Here is a 19,646-nt window from a genome sequence, read left to right as displayed (position 1 = left end):
CCCAGACTCACTGTCTTACCAGAGCCCAGCTGTTTCCTCATTTCCTTATTCTTTCGAAAACCCCAGTTTTCACTGTTTCTGCATTACATCTTTTTGAGGCAGTAAGGAAGATGGAGCAAGGGAATGGGATAGCCAAGAACCAAAAGGTGAAAAGAAATAGATCACATGCACATACACACACCATTTAATTTTTAAAATGTTGTCCTCCTACCTTGAAAATTCCTTCAAAGAGTACCTCCTGTCAGTCCTGTGAGGCACAGCATATGAAACCCACTTTTGCAGGGGAAGCAACCACTCTGTCCTTTCCTGCTTGCTCTGCCTGGAAAATCTGTCAGAAAGCACAGCATATGAAACCCACTCTTGCAGGAGAAGCAAGAGACTTGCCCCAGGCTGCAGAGCTGGGATGCGGTGGAGGTGCGATTGGACTCCAGGCTTTCCAACCCTAGAGCCCGTCCTCTTGCTCGCAGTAGTGAGCATTTTGGCATTCTCTATATGTGCCAAAGTTCTCAGTGCTTTTATATGTGTTATCTCATTTATACGTCACCGATAACTACTAAGCTGTTCTATTGTCTGTATTCACCGACAAGGAAACCGAGGCACTAAGAGAATAGGTCACGTGCCCAAGGTCACCCAACTAGGAAGTAGGAGAGCTGGACTTTGAGCCCAGGCCCCCCACCATGAAAGCCAGTCCAATAAGCACCACACCGTCCTGCCTCTTCAGCCCCTTAACCAGGAGGCCACATGCCTCCCCTGACCACAGTGCTAGCTGCCGCAGAAGCTGGGGGACCATGGGTGACAGTGACAGTGGGCTGAGGGCTCAGGTGGGAAGGAACACTCTCGAGACAGTTTGATACCAATGGAAAGGAATGGGGGATGGGGAGGGGAGGCATTGTGAGGATGGTGAACATGGTCACGGGTCAGGGGGTCATGCTGAGACTGAAGATACAAAGAGGAGACCCTCCGTGAGCTGGGACCAGACGAGGTGGGGTAATGACAAGACCACCCTGAGCCCCTCCGTGGCTGAGAGAAGGGGACCTGAAAGTCATATCTGACAGCTTCTCCCTGCTGGAACTCCAGGTCCTGGCAGGGGGCAGAGGGCCATCCAGAATGGGTGTGGAGAGACAGAGGTGGGTTTCATAAAGGGACTCATACAGGGGGTGGCCAGACTTAAAGAAACCACTCCGGATGGTGCAGTGCCCAGAGCCACTAAGAGTGAGGGGCTGTTCCCACCCCCTAGACCTGAAGGGTGAGGGGGTTACATCTCCTGGAACCCCCAACAGGAGCTGTGGCTTTTGGTGGAGGGTTGCACCCAGCTCATGGTGACCCCACAGGGAGGGAGCCAGGAGAACAACTACCCTACCCTCTCTCCTCCCTGCTTGGGTCTCTGATCCCCCATTGGCCAGCCCCAACCAGAAACCAGAAGCAAGGAGCCCATCAGCCCATCGATGCAGCCACTTGGGCTGGGCCCCGGTCAGGCTCCATGCTGAGCATGGAGTCAGCCTGAGATTCTCTCTCCCTCTGCCTCTGCCTCTCTCCCCCGCCATGCACACACATGTGTGCCTGCGATCTCTCACTCTCAAATAAATAGATAAATAAATAATAAAATTCGTGTCCCATATTCAGTTCCACCCCACTCCTGTCTCACTATTAAATCACTGTCTACTGTGAAAAGCATAAGGGATAAGTCAAGGACACAGATTTTGGTTCTGACAGTGCCATGTGCCAGCATCTCGATGTTGGCTGAGGCACTTCATCTTAGCCATTTTTCTTAAAGATTTTATTTATTTATTTGAGGGGGAGGGAGAGGGACAAGCAGACTCTGCGCTGAGCAGAGAGCCCAACGCGGGACTTGATCCCATGACCCTGAGACCAAGACTTGAGCCGAAACCAAGAATTGGACACTCAACCTACTGAGCCACCCAGGCGCTCCCATCTTAGCCATTTTCAATATTGTGGTAAAATGCACATAACATTTACCACCTGAACCAATTTTAAGTGTGCGGATTAGCAGTGTTAAGAGTGTTCACATTGTTGTATAACCAATCAGAACTTTTTCATCTTGCAAAACTGAAACTCTATACCCATTAAACCACCAAATAATGCCCAACTTCCCCTCCCCCACCAGTCCCAGTCCCATCGTACTTTCTGTTTCTATGAGCTTGACAACTCTACCTACTTCATATTAGTAGAATCAGACAGTAGTTGCCTATGTATGACTGGCTTATTTCACTCAGCGTGATGTCTTCAAGGTTCATCCCATATTGTAGCATGCATCAGAATTCTCTTCCTTTTTAAGGCTGAATAATATTCCATCGTAGGTACTTGGCACATTTTGCTTATGCACTCATCTGTCAGTGGACCCTGGGTTGTTTCCACGTTCCAGCTATTGCAAATAAAACTGTGAACATGGGCGTACAAATATTCCTTCAAGCCCTTGCTTTCTGTTCCTTTGGTTGTATGCCGGATCATCTGATAATTTCATTCTTAAGTTTTTGAGGAACTGTCTTCCACATCGAGCTGCACGTTTTAACATTCCCACCAGTGAATCGTGGGACAGCTCAGCAGGGTGGAGCTTACACATTCAGCCTATCTGAGCAGCAGGGCTTCTGTCCCAATAGTAGCTTTTCAATTTTCCAAGGAAGTGGACGGTCTGGAATGATAGGGCAGTCCCAGGAAGCACTCTCTTGGCCCAATATGTGGCAGGGGCTCACCCCATTTTATGGAGTCATTCAAAACTTCCTGCTTGCTTTGATTTCTTAATAATGGCCTGACAGCTACTGAGGAACTGAAAGTAAATGAGGCCTGGGAAAAGAAAAACAAAATGCAGCCCATAGAATTTCTCTCTTTGATGGGTTATCAAGAGTTCATGGAGCACAGAGATCAATGAGAATGGTGATGACCATGACATGAGTGGCATTTCCCAAAGAATTGATGTGTTTTAATATTGAAAAAAAAGTTTCTTTTTTAGACCAGGTTGAGGTTTATAGGTTATTGAGCAAATAGTACATAGAGTTCGCATATACCCAGCCCCTGCAAACACACACAGAGCTTCCCCTATCGTTAACGTCTTGCTTTAACATGGGACATTAGTTACCACTGAGGAACCAATGTTGATATATTATTATTAACTGAAGTCCATAGTTTACATTAGGGCTCACTCCTCGCATTGCATATTCTGTGGGTTTTGGCAAATATATAATAAGTATACACCACTGCCGTGTCATACAGAATAGTTTCACTGCCCCGAAATCCCTGTGCTCCCCCTATTCATGCCGTCCCACATCCATCGCTTTGGATGGGATGAAGCCATCCAACTGGAATTCCATTTGGAATTCCATTCCATTCCAGTTCCATCCAACTGGAAACCACTGATCTTTTTACCATCTCTATAGTTTTACTTTTTTCAGAATTTCATATAGTTGAAATCGTACAGCCTTTTCAGACTGGCTTCTTTCACTAAGAAATGTGCATTTACATGGTTCCGCCATGTCTTTTTGTGGCTTGATAGCTCATTTCTTTTCATCACTATTATTTTATTGTACGGATGTACCACAATTTGCCTATCCATTTACCTTTTAAAGGACACCTTGGTTGCTTCCAGTTTGGGGAAGTTATGAATAAGAATACTATAAACATGTATCCAAAATAAATGAGTCTTAAAACTCAACAACTAAGAAACAGACAACCCAGTTTACAAATGGGCAAAAGATATGAATAGACACCTCACCAAAGAAGATATACAGATGGCAAATAAGCCTATGAAAAGATGCTAAACATCATATAGTTTTCTTCATATAGATCTTTACATATTTTGTTAGATTTATACCTAAGTCTGTCTGTCTGGTCTTTCTTTTCCCTTTTTTTTTTTGGTGCTAACATAAGTGATGTTGTATTTTTAATTTCCAATTCCAGCTATTCATTGCTGGTATACAGGAAAGCAATCAACTTTTGTATATTAATTTTGTATCTTGCAGCCTTCCTATAATTGCTTATTAATTCTAAGAGTGTTTTTGTTGATTCTTTGGGATTTTCTACATAGGCAATCATGTCATCTGCAACCAGAGACAGTTTTATTTCTTCCTTCCCAATCTACGTACCTTTTATTTCCTTTTCTTGTCTTATTGCGTGTCCTGGCTAGGACACTGTACTGTGTTAAAAAGGAGTGTGAAAAGGGATATCCTTGTCTTGTTCCTAATCTTAATGGAAAAGTTTCTAGTTTCTCATCATTAAGTGTGATTAGCTTTAGGGATTTTGTAGATGTTCTTTATCAGGTTGAGGAAGTTCCCCTCTATTCCTAATTTGCCAAAAGTTTTGTGTTTTTGCTTTTTAATGATGAATAGGTGTTGAATTTTGTCAAATGCTCTTTCTTCATCCAGTGATATGATCCTGTGACTTTCCTTCACTAGCCTGTTGAGGTGATAGATTACATTAATTGATTTTCAAGTGTCAACCCAGTCTTGCATACCTGCATACTTGCTTGTGGTGTACAATTCTTTGTATATATTGTTGGATTCAATTTGCTAATATTTTGTTGAGGATTTTGCTTCTATGTTCATGAGAAATATGCGTCTGTAGTTTTCTCTTCTTGTAATATCTTTGTCTGGTTTTGGTATTAGAATAATGTTGTCCACATAGAATGAGTTAGGGAGTGTTCCTTCTGTTTCTATGTTCTGGAAGAGGTTGTAGAGAACTGATATCATTTTTTCCTTAAGTGTTTGATGGAATTCACCAATGAACCCATCTGGGCCTGGTGCTTTCTGTTTTGGAAGGCTATTAACTATTGATTCAAATTCTTTAATATATATGGGCCTATTCAGATCATTTAATTCTCCTTGTATGAGTTTTGATACATTGTATCTTTCGAGGAGGTGGTCAGTTTCATCTAAGTTATCAAATTTGTGGGCATAGAATTATTTATAATGTTACTTTATTATCTTTTTAATGTTTATGGGATCAGTAGTGATGGTCTCTCTTTCATTTCTGATTTTAGTAATTTGTACCCTCTCTCTTTTTTTCTTGGTTAGCCTCCTAGAGGCTTGCCAATTTTATCAATCTTTTCAAAGAATCAACTTTTCATTTCATTGATTTTTCTCTATTATTTTCCTGGTTTTTTATTTCATTCATTTCTGTCCTAATTTTTTCTTCTGCTTGTCTTAGGCTTATATTGCTCTTCATTCTCTAATTTCCTAAGGTGGAAGCTTAGATTATTGATTTTAAACTCTTTCATTTCTAATATATGCATTCTATGCTATAAATTTCCTTCTCAGCACTGCTTTCCTGCATCCCACAAATTCTGATAAGTTGTATTTTCATTTGCATGTACTTCCATTTCATTTAGATAATTTTTTCTTTGTCTTACGACTTCTTCCTTGACCAACATGCTGTTCAGAAGCATGTTGTTTAATCTCCAAATACTTTGGAATTTTCAACTATCTTTCAGCTATTGATTCCTAGTTTGATTCCATCATAGGCTGAGGGCATACTTTGTATGATTTCTGTTCTTTTAAATTTGTTGAGTTATGTTTTGTGCTCAGAGTGTGGTCTATCTTGGTGAATGTTCTATGTGAGCTTGAGAACAATGTGCATTTTGTTGTTATTTGGTGAAGCAATCTATACATGTCATTTAGATCCAGTTGACTGATGGTGGTGTTCAGTTCAGCTTTATCCTTACTAATTTTCTGCCTGCTGAATCTGTCCATTACTGATACAGGGATGTTGAAGTCTCCAACTATCATAATGGATTTGTTTATTTCTCCTCAGACTTCTATCACTTTCTGCCTCACCTATTCTGATGCTCTATCTTTAGGCACATACAATTAAGGATTGTTATGTCTTCCTGGAGAATTGACCCCTTTATCATCATATGTAATGCCTCTCTTTACCCCTAGTAACACTTCTTGCTCTGAAGTCAGTTCCATCTGAAATTAATATAGTTCCTCCTGCTTTCTTTTTGTGTTTCAATATTTTGAATACCGAAGTATATGATAAAAATTTGCAAAGTGGGTAAGAACACAGACATTTGAATCAAGCAAATCTGAATACAATCCAGGCTAGCCAAGCTGGGTGACTTTGGGCAAATTTAATCATTCTGTGCCTCAGTTTCCTTATCTACAAAATAGAGAACCATCCCTTTGGATTATTGTGTAGATGAAATGGGATAATGCAGTAGAGCACTTAGCAAATTTCCTGGCATGTAATGTTGAATTAATATATTCTATTAATACAAGTTATTATATTACTGTATAACAATATAAGCTCAATAATATAAGCTATTATTATATTATCAATACAAGCTATTGGTATCATTGTATTATGGGACTTTACACTTTGTACTGTATTATGGGACTTTATACTTTTCTAAGTGCAAGTACTCTGTAAGAATGTCAGATGAGGCACTCCGAGAAGATAAATCTAGAAACTAATTGCAAAGTCTCAGGCCGGGGTGGATGTCTCATAGGCACAGTGTCCTGAAAAGAGAAAGACTTCACATGTGCCCTACAGCCACAGTCCAGAGCCCCACGACTCAGGGAATGTAGTCTTTCCTCCTGGGTGCTAAACTTTGCTCACTCTTCTAATGAAAGAGAAAGTACGGAGGAGCCTTCTGCCCCACATTGCCAACTCACAGACACACTATCTGGGCTGGAGTTCCTTTCTTTCTGGAAATGTAGTCACACCTGGCCCCATTGAAAAGCAGATCATCACCGATGAGATAAATTCTGAGCAGCTTTTAAAAAGCAATAGAAATAACTAATCACATGGGAAAACCTTCATTGTACACCAAGGTTTTGTAAAAGTAGTTATAAAACTGTATGTTATGTGGTGTGATCTCAATTTTGTTTGAACTTTTTAAAAAGATTGTAAGCATAGACAGAAGACTGGAAGGAAGTGAGCCACAGTGTTAAAACAGTGCCTGCCTCTGGGGGATGGGAGCCTTCTTTGTGCTTTTCTCCAATTCTCATTTTCTGTAACACTTTTAAAATCTTATTTTCAAAATGAATAAAAAAATTAATGAACAACAATCATTAGAAACTCTCCCCTTCCTTAGCTCTATGTACCTTATTCCGCAAACTTGGTATTTTCCTTGCAGGAAAGTGGACAGTTGTCACTTGCCAACTGATCTTTCTAGTTTGTGTTTGGGGTGATTTTTGCTTTCTGTCCTGCCATTCTGGACAACCAAAAGCGTACCTATGTGGGGTCAGGGAAAGAGAAAGGGGCCAACTCCCTGGCCAGAATATGTGCTCATTCAGACTCCCCTGAGTTCCCTTTGCCTCTGTGCTGCCTGGTTCCCCACCTCACAACTTGGGCACCTGCTCTGGGTCTGGAGTCAGAGAGTGCATACCCCAGCTCTGCCACACACTAACCATGTGGCCTTGGCCAGGTTACTTAACTTCTCTGACCCTGAGTGTCATCATTTTTTTTTTTTAATGGAGAGAGTGTTGTGGGGGTGGGGCAGACCGAGAGGCAGAGTATCTTAAGCAGGCTCCATGCCCAGCCCAGAGGCCAAGCGTTATCATTTTTAAATGAGGGTTGTGGTGACCAGCCGGCCAGGCGAGGGACTTAGCACCTTCCGGTACCCAGTGCTCACTAGTAGATGTTGGGGCCCTGGTTACAGCTGTCTTCCTTCTGTATTTCAGTCTGCTGACATCGACAACCATCATGCACTTATTGAATATAATGAGGCCGAGGACAGCTTTGTTCTCCAGGACTTCAATTCCCGAAATGGCACCTTCGTCAACGAGTGCCACATTCAGAATGTGGCCGTGAAGCTGCTACCCGGAGACATCCTGAGATTTGGGTCTGGAGGGCTGACCTACGAACTGGTCATCGAAAACCCACCCTCGGTGAGTCCATGCCCTTGCAGGGTAGGGGGCCAGAGGCGCCATGTCCTGTTGCCTTTTGTGCATCCAAAGGGTGGTGCTTGTCCAGAACATGCCACCCGGATTTCATGCTGTGCATACAAGTGACATTGACCCACCCGACCTTGCAAGGTTCACACCAATCCAGCCCGATCCTGGTGGGGTGTGCATCCTAGCGCCCTCTTCTGGGCATTTCCTGGAATGACGTGTAAGAGTTGTACAGGGGCGAACTCCGAACCATAGCATTTTCCTGGAAACGCAAAGCTTGGTTAGGGCAAGAGGAAAGCAGGCGTGTGCTTTTGAAAACTCAGAAATGGATGCTTCTTTTTAGGCAGACCAGTACTCTGCAGCTTCCTTGCTTTGTGACCTCAGCCAGGGTTCTTTATATGCCCGGGTCTCGGGCTTCCGATGCTGCACGGCATTGAGAGGGTACCTATCTGTAAAGCGTGAAAGTCAGTGTCCGCCTCCGGCAGAGAGTCAGCACATGGCCCCTCTTGTCATACCCCCGATCAGAAACATCCCTGGGATCCTGACCTAAAATATGGCACCAGTTTAAGCAAAATGCAATACAAAACTTCCTCATTAAAGCTCAGTCCCAAGGAACACACCGTTCACGGGGGAGGCAGGCTGGGGCCAAGTTGAGCCGGGGGGCGCGGGGGGCTGGTTAGTGGCTCAGGCTTTGGTCAGAATCCCAGCTCTGCCACTCGCATATCTCATGCGCTCCTGAGCAAGCCTCTGGACCCCCCACAACCTCCCGTTTCTTCCTTTTCTTCCTCTATAAAATGGGGCCAATGACAGCAATTACCTTGCAGGCTCACCTTGAGGGTGGAAAGAGATGATTATAATTGTAAAACTAGCATGGTGCCCGTTCACGGTGAGCACACAGTTAACATCTGTCACTTGTGTCCAAGAGAGATGGCATCTTTATCTTACTCACCGCCCCCCAAGAACGCTACATGGACTGAGGCCTCCAAGGCTTAAAATCCTTTCTGGAATAAGGCTGGGTATAAATAAATCAAATTTAGAGGATCTAGACAGACTCCTGGGGTTTTGAGCCCACAGGCAGACCTAACTGTGCACCCCAGGAAGATGGACGGCGTCCCTCAGGTTGCGTGGGTCATGATGCCACATCCATCACATTTGGCTTTGAAGATGTGGGGCAGGCAGATTTTTCAGCTGCTGCTCAGCTACCTTATCCTCCTTAGACCATTAAAGTATGTTTGCTCATGGAATGCACCAGGGTCCTGGGGCAGCACTGAAGGGCGGTGCTCCTGACCCAGAAGGTGTTGACCTGATCAAGAGTTCTCAACATGGATAATAAGGACCCCCCCACACACACACCCACATCAGAACCCTGTGGGGAGCAGACCAACAATGCAGATCCCTGGGCCTCATTCAGGCCCAAGGACTTATACTTAAGGTTGCCAGAAAAAACACAGGACACCCAGTTAAATCTGAATTTCAGAGAAACAACAAATAATCTTTTAGTATAAGTATGTCCCAAATATTGCAAGGGATCGCTTATGCTAAAAAAATTATTTAGTATTTGTCTGAAATTCAGAGTTAATTGGATACTCTATATTTCATTTATATCTATTTTTTTTTTAAGATTTTATTTATTTATTTGACAGAGAGAGACACAGCGAGAGAGGGAACACAAGCAGGGGGAGTGGTAGAGGGAGAAGCAGGCTTCCCGCCGAGCAGGGAGCCCGATGTGGGACTCGATCCCAGGACCCTGGGATCATGACCTGAGACGAAGGCAGACACTTAACGACTGAGCCACCCAGGCGCCCTATATCTATTTTTTTAATCTACGTATTTATTTATGTTAAATCTGGTGACCCTACACAGCCTCCCTGGGAGTGGGGCCTGCATTGGGGAATATGCATTCTCACAGGCTCCTTGGTGATTCCGATGTACCCCCAATAGAAGGGAAGCCTAAATATGGAATCCCTTGTATAGAGCATTTACAGATATTTTTCCTGAACCAGAGAAAATGGAGTTTCAAACCCCAAGCCTGTAAATCCAAGTTTGTGAAGTTTGAGTCAATGTTTCTCAAATATGTTTGATTATAAGAATGTTTCTGGAATGTTCAACAAAATTACAGGTTCCCAGAAAGCCCTGCCTGGGAAATTCTTATTTTGTGGCTTGCCAGCAGGGGAAAGACCAACAGTGTTTGCATTTTTTTCATATGAAGATATTTATGGAAGTATTATTTATAGGGACACAAAAATTGAAACTTAAATATCCATCAAAAGGGGGCCTTGTTTGAAAAAACTACAAGGAGTGCGTTCATATATGGAAAACTGTGCTGCTTTTTTAAGAAATAGCTTTATGGAGGGGCGCCTGGGGGACTTAGCCAGTTAAGCGTCTGACTCTTGATCTCAGGGTCGTGAGTTCAAGCCTCGCATTGGGCTCCAAGCTGGGCATAGAGCCCACTTAAAAAAAAAAAAGGGAAAAAACCCAGCTTAATGGAGATATGATTGACATACAATCAGCTGCACATGTTTAAAGGATAAAATCTGATGGGCTTTGATTATGTAAAGTAAAATTTACATAACATAAACTTCATTCATTGTAAGCCTGTGATTCAGCCCATTTTTGTATGTTTTTTTAAAAGATTTTATTTTTTATTTGAGAGAGAGAGAGAGAGCACAAGCAGGGGAAGAGGGAGAGCTGAACGGGAAGCTCGATGTGGGGCTCGATCCCAGGACCCTGAGATCATGACCTGAGCCAAAGGCAGACACCTAACCAACTGAGCCACCCAGGCGCCCCCCGTTTTAGTATGTTTACGGAGTAAGACATCACCACAACCTTTCAGGACATTTCCATCCATTTCTGTTACTCCCCCAAAAAACCTTGGAGAGGGGCGCCTGGGTGGCTCAGTCAGTTAAACGTCTGCCTTCGGCTCAGGTCATGATCCCGGGGTCCTGTGATCGAGCCCTGCATCGGGCTCCCTGCTCCGCGGGGAGCCTGCTTCTCCCTCTCCCACTCCCCCTGCTTGTGTTCCTTCTCTCGCTGTGTCTCTCTCTGTGTCAAATAAATAAATAAAATCTTAAAAAAAAACAACAAGCAACCTTGGAGGTACTTGGGTTTTTTTGTTTTTAATTTTTAATTTTAAAGATTGTGGCCAAATACTGAAAATATTCACCATCGTAACCGTTTTTAAGTATAGAGTTCCACGCCATTACATTCGCATGGTTCTACAGCAGTCTCCAGAACTCTGTTCATCTTCCCAAACTGAAACTTGGTGCCCATTAAATAAAAACTCCCTCCTCCTTCCGCCCCCAGCCGCCGTTCTTTCTGTCTCTCTGAATCTGACCGCTCTGGGCACCTCGTGTAAGTGGAATCTAACAGTGTTTGTCCCTTTGTGACTGTCTCGCTCCACTTACATAGTATCATGTCCTCAAGGTGCATCCATGTTGTAGCAGGTGTCAGAATCCCCTTCCTTTTTGAGTAAAGGGATGCTTTTGAGCTGAGTAATATTCCATCGTGGGTCTACACCACATGTCGTTGAGCCGTTCATCCATCGATAGTTGTTCCCACCTTCTGGCTGTTGTGAATAAGGGTGTCATGCACAGAGATGTCTAAGTATGGAAGGGGTACTTCACTTTACGAGGTGTTTCTGATATAAGTGTAAGAAACAATGATGACAACCTCGAACCTTGACTACAGAAGGAGAGGACGCTTGGTAAAAAGAGAAATCAGTGGAGTAGCAGGAGTTACGGATATGAACGACACCGTGCTAAGCAATTTGCCTGCTCTCCCTTATTTAACACTCACAACAACCTACGAGGTGGGTTCTCTCATGATCCCCATCTTACAGACAAAGAATCCAAAACTCAGAGAAGTTAAGTGATTTCCCCAGCATCACACAGCTGGTCAATGCAGAATTCATCTCTGTCCCCACTTGTGGGGAACAGAGGGAAGAAAACCATTTAATCTAACGCTAGCCAGAGCAATATCCCCGACTGGTTTTCAAAGACAGCAAAGCACACGTTTGTGGGTACTTGAATATACACACATTTTTTTCATTCTTATTTCTATAAGCATTTGCGTCCCGCTTCATTCCCTCAAGTGACTGCAATCAGCTGCACAAATGTTCTGCAGGCCTGTGCCCAGGGCACTTATAGCAGCCTGGGCTTTCCCAGGGAGCTACCTTTCCCTGCAGGCTCTCCCCTCCTCCATCCTCCCCAAAGTGCTCTCTGCTCAGGGCATTCCTAGATTGAGAGATTTTCATGCAAGCATCCTCTGAGCTCTTAGTAATGGAGGGGTCCTCTGCAGGGCCTGGGTGAGGGTAAGCTTATGGACTGGAAGGAGGGAAGGTAGGACGGACGGAAGGAAGGTAGGGCGGAAGGAAGGAAGGAAGGAAGGAAGGAAGGAAGGAAGAGGAGGTAGTGAAGGGCATCTCTCATTAAATACTTTGAGGTCCAGCTTTTCTAGGAAATTTGTGGCCATCCTGATTGCTGCATACTCTTGTTTCTGGCTGGTTTTTTGGGTCCCTGGTGAGGGCACTGTGTTTTCCCCTGAGGTAGAGTTTTCAAGGAGGATCATCATGATGTCAAAAGGGATGGGCATGATCAGAGCTATTCTCTTCCTGACAGAGTTCCCAAATGAAAACATTTATTTCAGGCTTTGTGGTGACCATACCAATCAGAAGGGATGTGACCGCCTTTTCTTGGGGATGGGGGGTGGAGGGTGGTGGGAGGTCGGGGAGCCACATGTATTAGTAGATGTCACGGTGGGGAGAGTGTGTGTCCTGGTCAGGCTGCCTCGAGCACAGTCCCAGCCCTGTGCTTACGCTGTGGGCTCGTGCCCAAGTCACCCCACTCTCACAGCTTGGTTCCTGCTGCTATAAACTCAGGGCACTACCGGTCCCTACCGCATGAAGTTACTGTGGCGTTAAGTTCGTAATGTATGTAAATCGCTTGGCCTGGCGTCCAGCCCCTCTGACAAGGTCATGGTAACTCTCAGCTTTAGAACCAAGCAAATAAGCATGTTAGCAGCCAGGATGCCTGTTCTGGGAGTTAGACAGGACAGGAAGGACCCCCAAAACCTCCCCAACCAGCAGATGGATACATGTCCATATAAATTACCTGTGGGATGACATCCAAGATGAAAAAATACCCCCAAAACCCCTCTTGGTTGACAAAATACATTGGCACCTGCCCCCGGGGGATATGTCCAGGAACATGCTTTGTAAATCATAGTTCTTCCGCCGAAGTCTATAGGGCCGCCATTTTGCACAACTCCAGAGTCACCATTCACATCAGAGTCCATGTGGAGGGCGCCACCCCCCCACCCCAGCTAGGCAGGACATGAGCTGCAGGGACATTTGCAATGCCCCCCAAAAAACAGTTAAGTAATAAGAGAGTCTCTGCTTCAGCATGAGGCATGGGCAATTGAAGTCACATCCGGACATGGCTGCCATATTGTGGGTTTTGTCTGTGGTTGCCTTTTGGAGTGCTTTCTGATCTCCGGGAAGGGAGGTGTGGAAACAAGCTGTCCTATTCATGGTAGTAGTATTCTGATCAAGCAGAGGGGCAAGGAAACCCACCTTGCCCAAATCTATAAATCGGGTCTTTCTCTGTTCTGAAATATGGCAAGTCTAAGGGAAATGTGCAGAAGGAAGAAAGGCAGCCAGACGTCCCAAGTGATGTGTACAGTTGTTTCATGAATGGGTTGACAGCCCTTGGCAGCGGTTTTCCTCGCCCCGTGCATGGCCCCATCAGCAACCACCCCAGATCGGGCTCTGGGCTACCCTTGCCCACAGGGGCCAGTGGGGGGCCCCACAGTGGTAAACATGACTACCCTTCCCTTTAGCTGCTTGGCCCTGTTCCCAGTCCAGCCACACTGTCCCATGTGACCTGGATACCTCCTTCGTCCTTCCTGCAATGTCATGACATCCCACCCAACACAAAGAGCACCTCTATCAGCCCCGCACCCCTTGCTGCTTGCCGCTGTGATGGGGAAGCTCTGCAGATACAGTGAAGAAAGCAAGCGCTTTGGAGTTCGATAGACCCAAGTTCAAATTCCAGCTACAACTTATGTCACCTCTCTAAGCTTTTGTTTCCAGTTTCTGCCAAGGAGATACTCATTAATCACAGGTCCCCCTTCTCCCTTCAGAATTTCTGTAGAGGTCATTGGGACCACCCTATCATTGTGTAAATGGTGCTCAAAGATCTCCTGCGACTTCCTCAAGGTTATGTATTGGTTACAGCCAGCGCTGGGATTGAAAGGCTGCTCTCCTGAGTCCCTAGGGGTCCAGGGGCTTTTCCTAACAGTGGGGCACCTGGAGCCCCATGGTGCTGCGAGAGCTCAGGCAGGTCCTTCACTGCAGGGCGGTCAAGGCACGTCCTGGGGGCCCCAGGCCAGCCTGCAATTGCACCTGCTGATGGGGAAGATGTATCATGGCAGTAAAAACGAAAGCCACCAATAGCAGAAGAAAATGCAATTGCACTTATTGGCTTCCTTATTTGCCTCCACTAACTTTTTACCCGGATATTGCTGCAGCTCCTGGGCAAATCCAGCCACACCCTTTCTTTTTCCTCTTTGCTGCTGATGATAATGTCTGATGGCTACTGTTCAGTGTTCACATACCACGTACCAGGAAGTACTTTAAGCGTGGTACATGCGCTATCTCGTTCACTTCTCACCAACTAAGAAGTAGCTGTTACCATCCTGATATTTCAGATGAGGCACAAAACGAACACATTCGTCAGGGTCACACAGATGGTCAGGGACAAAGAGGGAGCAGCACCTGATTCTGTGCAATGCTGAATCCCACGCTCCTAACCAGAGGTTGGCAACCTACAGCCCACAGGCCAAATCCAGGCCATCACCTGTTTCTGTAAATAAAGTTTTATGGGAAACCAGCCATCCTGTTCACGTCGGCGTAGCTAAGTCTGCTGTCCCGCTACGGCGGCAGAATTAGCTGGGCAGAGCATGCGGCACACAAAGCTGGAAACATCTACTGCCTGGCTCTACGGGAAACATTGACCAGCCTCTGTTTATAACCCCATGCTCCACCGACTCTCCTCTTTTCCTTAGTTTTCTGAAAGAAGAGCTGAAAATGGAGATGAGGACAGGGAGAAGGAGCTAGCCCAGCCCGAGCCCGCCTGTGTTCCAGAAACTGCTGCTCAATTGCTTTTACTTGGTTAACTGAGGAATAAGAAAAAAAATAGGCAAGCTAAAAAAATAGATTTGAACAGTCTTTTCACCACATCTTTTTTGAAAAAGCTGGAAATATGTGGTTCTAAATATGTAGATACATTATATATATGCATTTGCACATGTCGTAATATAATCACATTAAGACATATCTGATAGATATCCTAGACGTTAATATATAATATATACAACAGATGCATATTATACATTTTACTGTTTCTTCCATTGGAAAGTTTTCTTTTAAAACTTGGAATGTTGTTCCTGGTATAACTTTTGAAAAGATATTTGGGATTTGTAGTCTGAAGTCCGCTGTAGCTAGAGAACTGTTTATTTTTCAACGTTTCTCTATGTGATGTTTCACTACTGGTCTTATGGTTGGTTCCTTGGTCTTAAATCACTTCTTCTCTGGGCCACTGCTTTATTTTTACAAGTTTAAAAATAAATGTGGTGCCTGTTTACAGTCTGGTGGGTTGTATTTGAGTATATCATAACCTGCATAACACCTCTCATTCTGACTACATCCTGATGCTTGTGCTAAAGTCTCAATAAGCATATTTTCCAGGAAATTTTATTGTTTGCAAGTGTCAGAAACCCAACTCAAACAGCCTAAGGCATGGGGCGGGGGGTGGGCGGGAGGAGCTCATGTAACTGAAAAGGCCAAAAGTACCAGCTTCAGGCCCAGCTGGATCCAGGTGCCCAAACAATGGTCAGGAATCTCTTTTTCATCTAGCTTCACAATCTCAGGCAGTCCCTTGCCTTACCTGTAGTGAGGTGGTGGCCAGCATCCCCAGCACCCTCTAAATTTAGCAGTTCCAAGAAAAGTAGAAATTTCTTAATTAGCTTGACTTGGACCACATGCCTATCCCTGAACCAATCACTGAGGCCAGGGACAAGGAATGCTCTGATTGCCAGGCCTGGGTCATGGTCTCTCCCCTGGAGCAGAAGGGATCAGCCCCACCAGAATTACATGGACCAAAAGTGGGGGGGGCAGGCTGTCTGCTCCACAAAAATTAAGGTGCACATCCAGAAGATGGAGAAATGGATGCAGGGTAGGCAAAACAAACAAAGAAACTCCAGATGTCCGTGACATCAGGAAGCATTACCCCTGCCTCAACCGAACCTTCCTATAGGATTGAGAGTAGGAATTTGGGGGAAGAGGGAAGAAAATGAGAAACAATCCACTTTTCCATTGGAAAAGCCCCAAGCCAATCCCCAAAGAAGCGGAGTAGCTCATTCCTCTCCTCTGGTGAATGGGTGTGATGAGAAGCTCATGGAGTTGGGGGCTTATTGGTCCATCCTGGAGAAGGGTGGCACTTCCATCTTCATGGCACCTTTGCATAGATTCCATTCTTGAGAAGATGTGGCTTTGCCTGTCCCCAGGCTTGAGGGACCTGTGACCAAATGGACCAGAGAGCTTTTCAGAACAAACCTCTTGCTAGGCAAGCTTTGTCATCCCCAACCTGATCTCGTAGGTGTGGGACCTGCTGATGTGATGAGGTGCCCTGAGGCCAGGTGTTTCTTGTCAGAGGAGATTTTCTGAGGCCAGTGGCTTGTAGGGCCTGGGCAGCACATGCCTCAGGAGGTGTCCTCAGCAAAAACTCACACAAAAGGACTCTTGAGGTCTGTGTTGTCATCAGATGTCTACAGGCCACCCAGATGACATCGGAGGGCAGGGCGGGGATGCAGAGAGAAATGCGCAGGTGAAGCCTTAGCATCCAGGCAAAACAACCCAGCCCAGGAAACAAGGGACCGACCGTGGCTGCTTACAGTGTCCTCTGGAAGCTCACACTCTATGATCACACTAGAACCACCTTGCTGCTTCTCTTTTCTTAACTTAGTGGGAAATCAATCATTCTTTGACCCCTTCAGTCTCAATCTGGCAAGACTGACCTGAAATAGACCTCATCTAGGGGTAGAAGAGGCTATTTGCAAAAATCTGGGTCTTTTCTCATTAGACTCTATTTCCCATTTTGTGGACTGACCAGGAAGCTAGTTAGAACATGAAAGGGAAAACTGGAGGTGCCTGGGTGGCTCAGTCGGTTAAGCATCTGCCTTCAGCTCAGGTCATGATCTCAGGGTCCTGGATTGAGCCTCATGTCAGGCTCCCTGCTCAGTGGGGAGTCTGCTTGTCCCTCTGCTTCTCCCCCTCCCCTGCTTTCCCTCTCTCTCTCAAATAAATAAATAAAATCTTAAAAAAAAAAAAAAAGAAAAAAAGAAAAGAAAGGGAAAACTCTAGGCTAGAAGACTTACAGAGAAATTCAATGGGCCAGATCTCCTTTTTAACCCAGCTGGTAAAAATCCAAATGAATGATTCTTATGAACCCCTCAAACAGACCGCCTTTCTGAAGCTCCAGAAATTATATACAACCTGTCCCGTCCCTGTTCCAAATGCATAATCCCGATTTCTCACACTGAAAGTCTTGGGCACAATTTCTCCTTTTCTAGGGGACTTAGAATTTTTACCCCACTTGGAGTTAGTGCAACATCCCAGGAGCGGCTGAGGTAGGGAAGGCTGTTGGCCCTTGTGCCAAAGAGTGCCCCCTGCTGGCTGTTGGCGCTAACCGCTGTGTTTTCTAGTCTATCCAGTTGAGCCTCCTTGCTGTGGTCAGTGTGACTGTGTTCCACCTTCACCCCTTCCAGTCATTACAGTTGTGTAGCTACAAGAGTAAAGTTTAGTAAACTTTATTTTGTAAACTTCTGGGGCTGGAAGCAGTCCCAGAGAACTCTCCCATGAGTAAGCTACATTAGTAGTTGCATAAGGATTTTGTAGGGTTTTCTCCTGGTAACTCAAAGCCTTTCTTCCCCGCCCCCCGCCCCCAGCCAAGGAAATAACATTTTCATTTTGGAATAATTTCTAGATTTACATAAAAGTTGTAATGATAGTACAGAGAGTTCTTGTATACCTCTCCCTCCATTTCCCCCATTTTAAGCATTTTACATTACCATAGTAGAGTTTTCCAAACCAAGACACCAACATTGGCCCACGATTATTAACTGAACTTCAGGCTCCATGACCTAACACAGGGCACCATGCTGCCTTTCATCACTATGTCTTCTTAACCTCCTCTGGTCTGGGACAATTTCTTGGTCTGTCTTTCGTGACCTCAATAGTCTTGAGGAATACTGACCAGGGGTCATTCTCCAGGATACCTGATTGGATTGCATTGTGGTCATATCTGATTTGCCTGATCCTCTTCTCTTATTAGATTGGGGTTATGGTTTTCAGAAAACATGCCACAAAGGTGAAGTGTCCTTGTCACATATCAGGGGGTACCCAATATCCACATGACATCCCTGGGGATGTTAATGTCTTCCCTTGGCTAAGCTGGTCTTTGCCAGGTTTCTCCACTAGAAAGTTACTACTTTTCCCCTTTCGTACTCTAGTCTTTGGAAGCAGGTCATGTGTATAGCCCACCCCAAAGGAGAGGGGAGGAAGGAGCAGACAGTGGGAATCAAGCTCCACCTCCTGGAGGGGGGCCTATCTACATATGCTAAATTCTTCTGTAAGGAAGATTGTCTCTCCTTCCCTGTTTATGTATTTCCTGAATCATGTATTTATATCAGTATGAACTTGTGTATATTCCGTGTATACTTTGGGTTATGATCCAATACTACGTTTTCTGTCTTGCCGCTCAAATAACTCCAGCCTTGGCCACTGGGAGCTCTTTGAGGTTGGTTGCCATGTCCCTTGACAGGTCCCCACCCTTGGCTTTGGAGGACCTCCTTACTTTCTGCTAGTATAAGATGAGCCAGGCTTGTGGTGTATTTTCCCCACCCCACCTCCAGAATCAGCCAAAGGCCTCTTGACTTGTGCTCTGTTTGCCAGTTGTCCCATTCAGTTCAGCCAGCTGACGCCCGCAGCACGTCCCAGGCACGGTTCGGGGTGCTGGGCACAGCCATGCTCCGCTTGAAAATGTTTACCAACCAGCTCTCTGGAAAAAGTAAAGCATGCACACAGAGTGTAAGCCTTACTGATGGAGAGAATGTGTAACACATTCTCTACAAATAATAATAAAATATACACTGCTCTTTATCGTAAGTTGCATATAGCCAATCGACTCTCACAGAGCGCTTTCCCTGACGGGCTGAATGCTCACACCCACAGCCAACTTACCTTCATGACTGACGAGAGAGTGGGTTCCCAACCTGAACGTGGGTGGATATCTTTGTTTGCATCCACAAGTAAACAAGGAAGATGTATGTTGGAACTTCACGTGTTTATCAGTGGCCTCTTTGCTGTACCAGATAATAGTTTCTGAATACTTCCTCGAGAACTATTTCGCCGATTTTACATGCTACTCATAATTTAATGGCTCTAGACATAACATGCTTTTATATAATTTACATTGTTAACATTTTCGCCAGAACCTCCTTAAGTGTAGACGATCAGCAAAACCAAAAAGATCAAGCTCTGATTTACAGTATGTCCTGATTTCTGTGGTATACATACTTCCATCAAGGCCAATGTCAAGCGACCAGTGAGACCTCACTGAATACAGAGATGCAGAGAGACGAGCGGTAACGCACACATATGTAGAGTTAAATAACCTCAAGAGCATGAATAATAATAAAATATAGTAAAATAATCAGGAAGGGTGAGTTCTAACTATCTGTTACCTT

At 45.0% G+C, this 19,646-nt stretch overlaps 1 protein-coding gene across 1 annotated transcript in view; it reads left to right on the top strand.

Annotated features, from left to right (window-relative positions):
• The window catches only part of FHAD1 (forkhead associated phosphopeptide binding domain 1), a 122,202-nt gene that overhangs the window by 9,939 nt on the left and 92,617 nt on the right, over positions 1–19,646 (top strand). The window contains 1 exon segment of the mRNA XM_035019737.1: positions 7,635–7,841. Within this exon segment, the coding sequence (XP_034875628.1) occupies positions 7,635–7,841 (207 nt within the window).

The sequence above is a fragment of the Mirounga leonina genome, unplaced genomic scaffold (assembly GCF_011800145.1).
Source record: "Mirounga leonina isolate KUSES-001 unplaced genomic scaffold, KU_Mleo_1.0 Mir_173, whole genome shotgun sequence".
In the NCBI taxonomy this organism is placed as follows: Eukaryota; Metazoa; Chordata; class Mammalia; order Carnivora; family Phocidae; genus Mirounga; species Mirounga leonina.
This window is presented reverse-complemented; position numbering and strand designations above follow the sequence as displayed.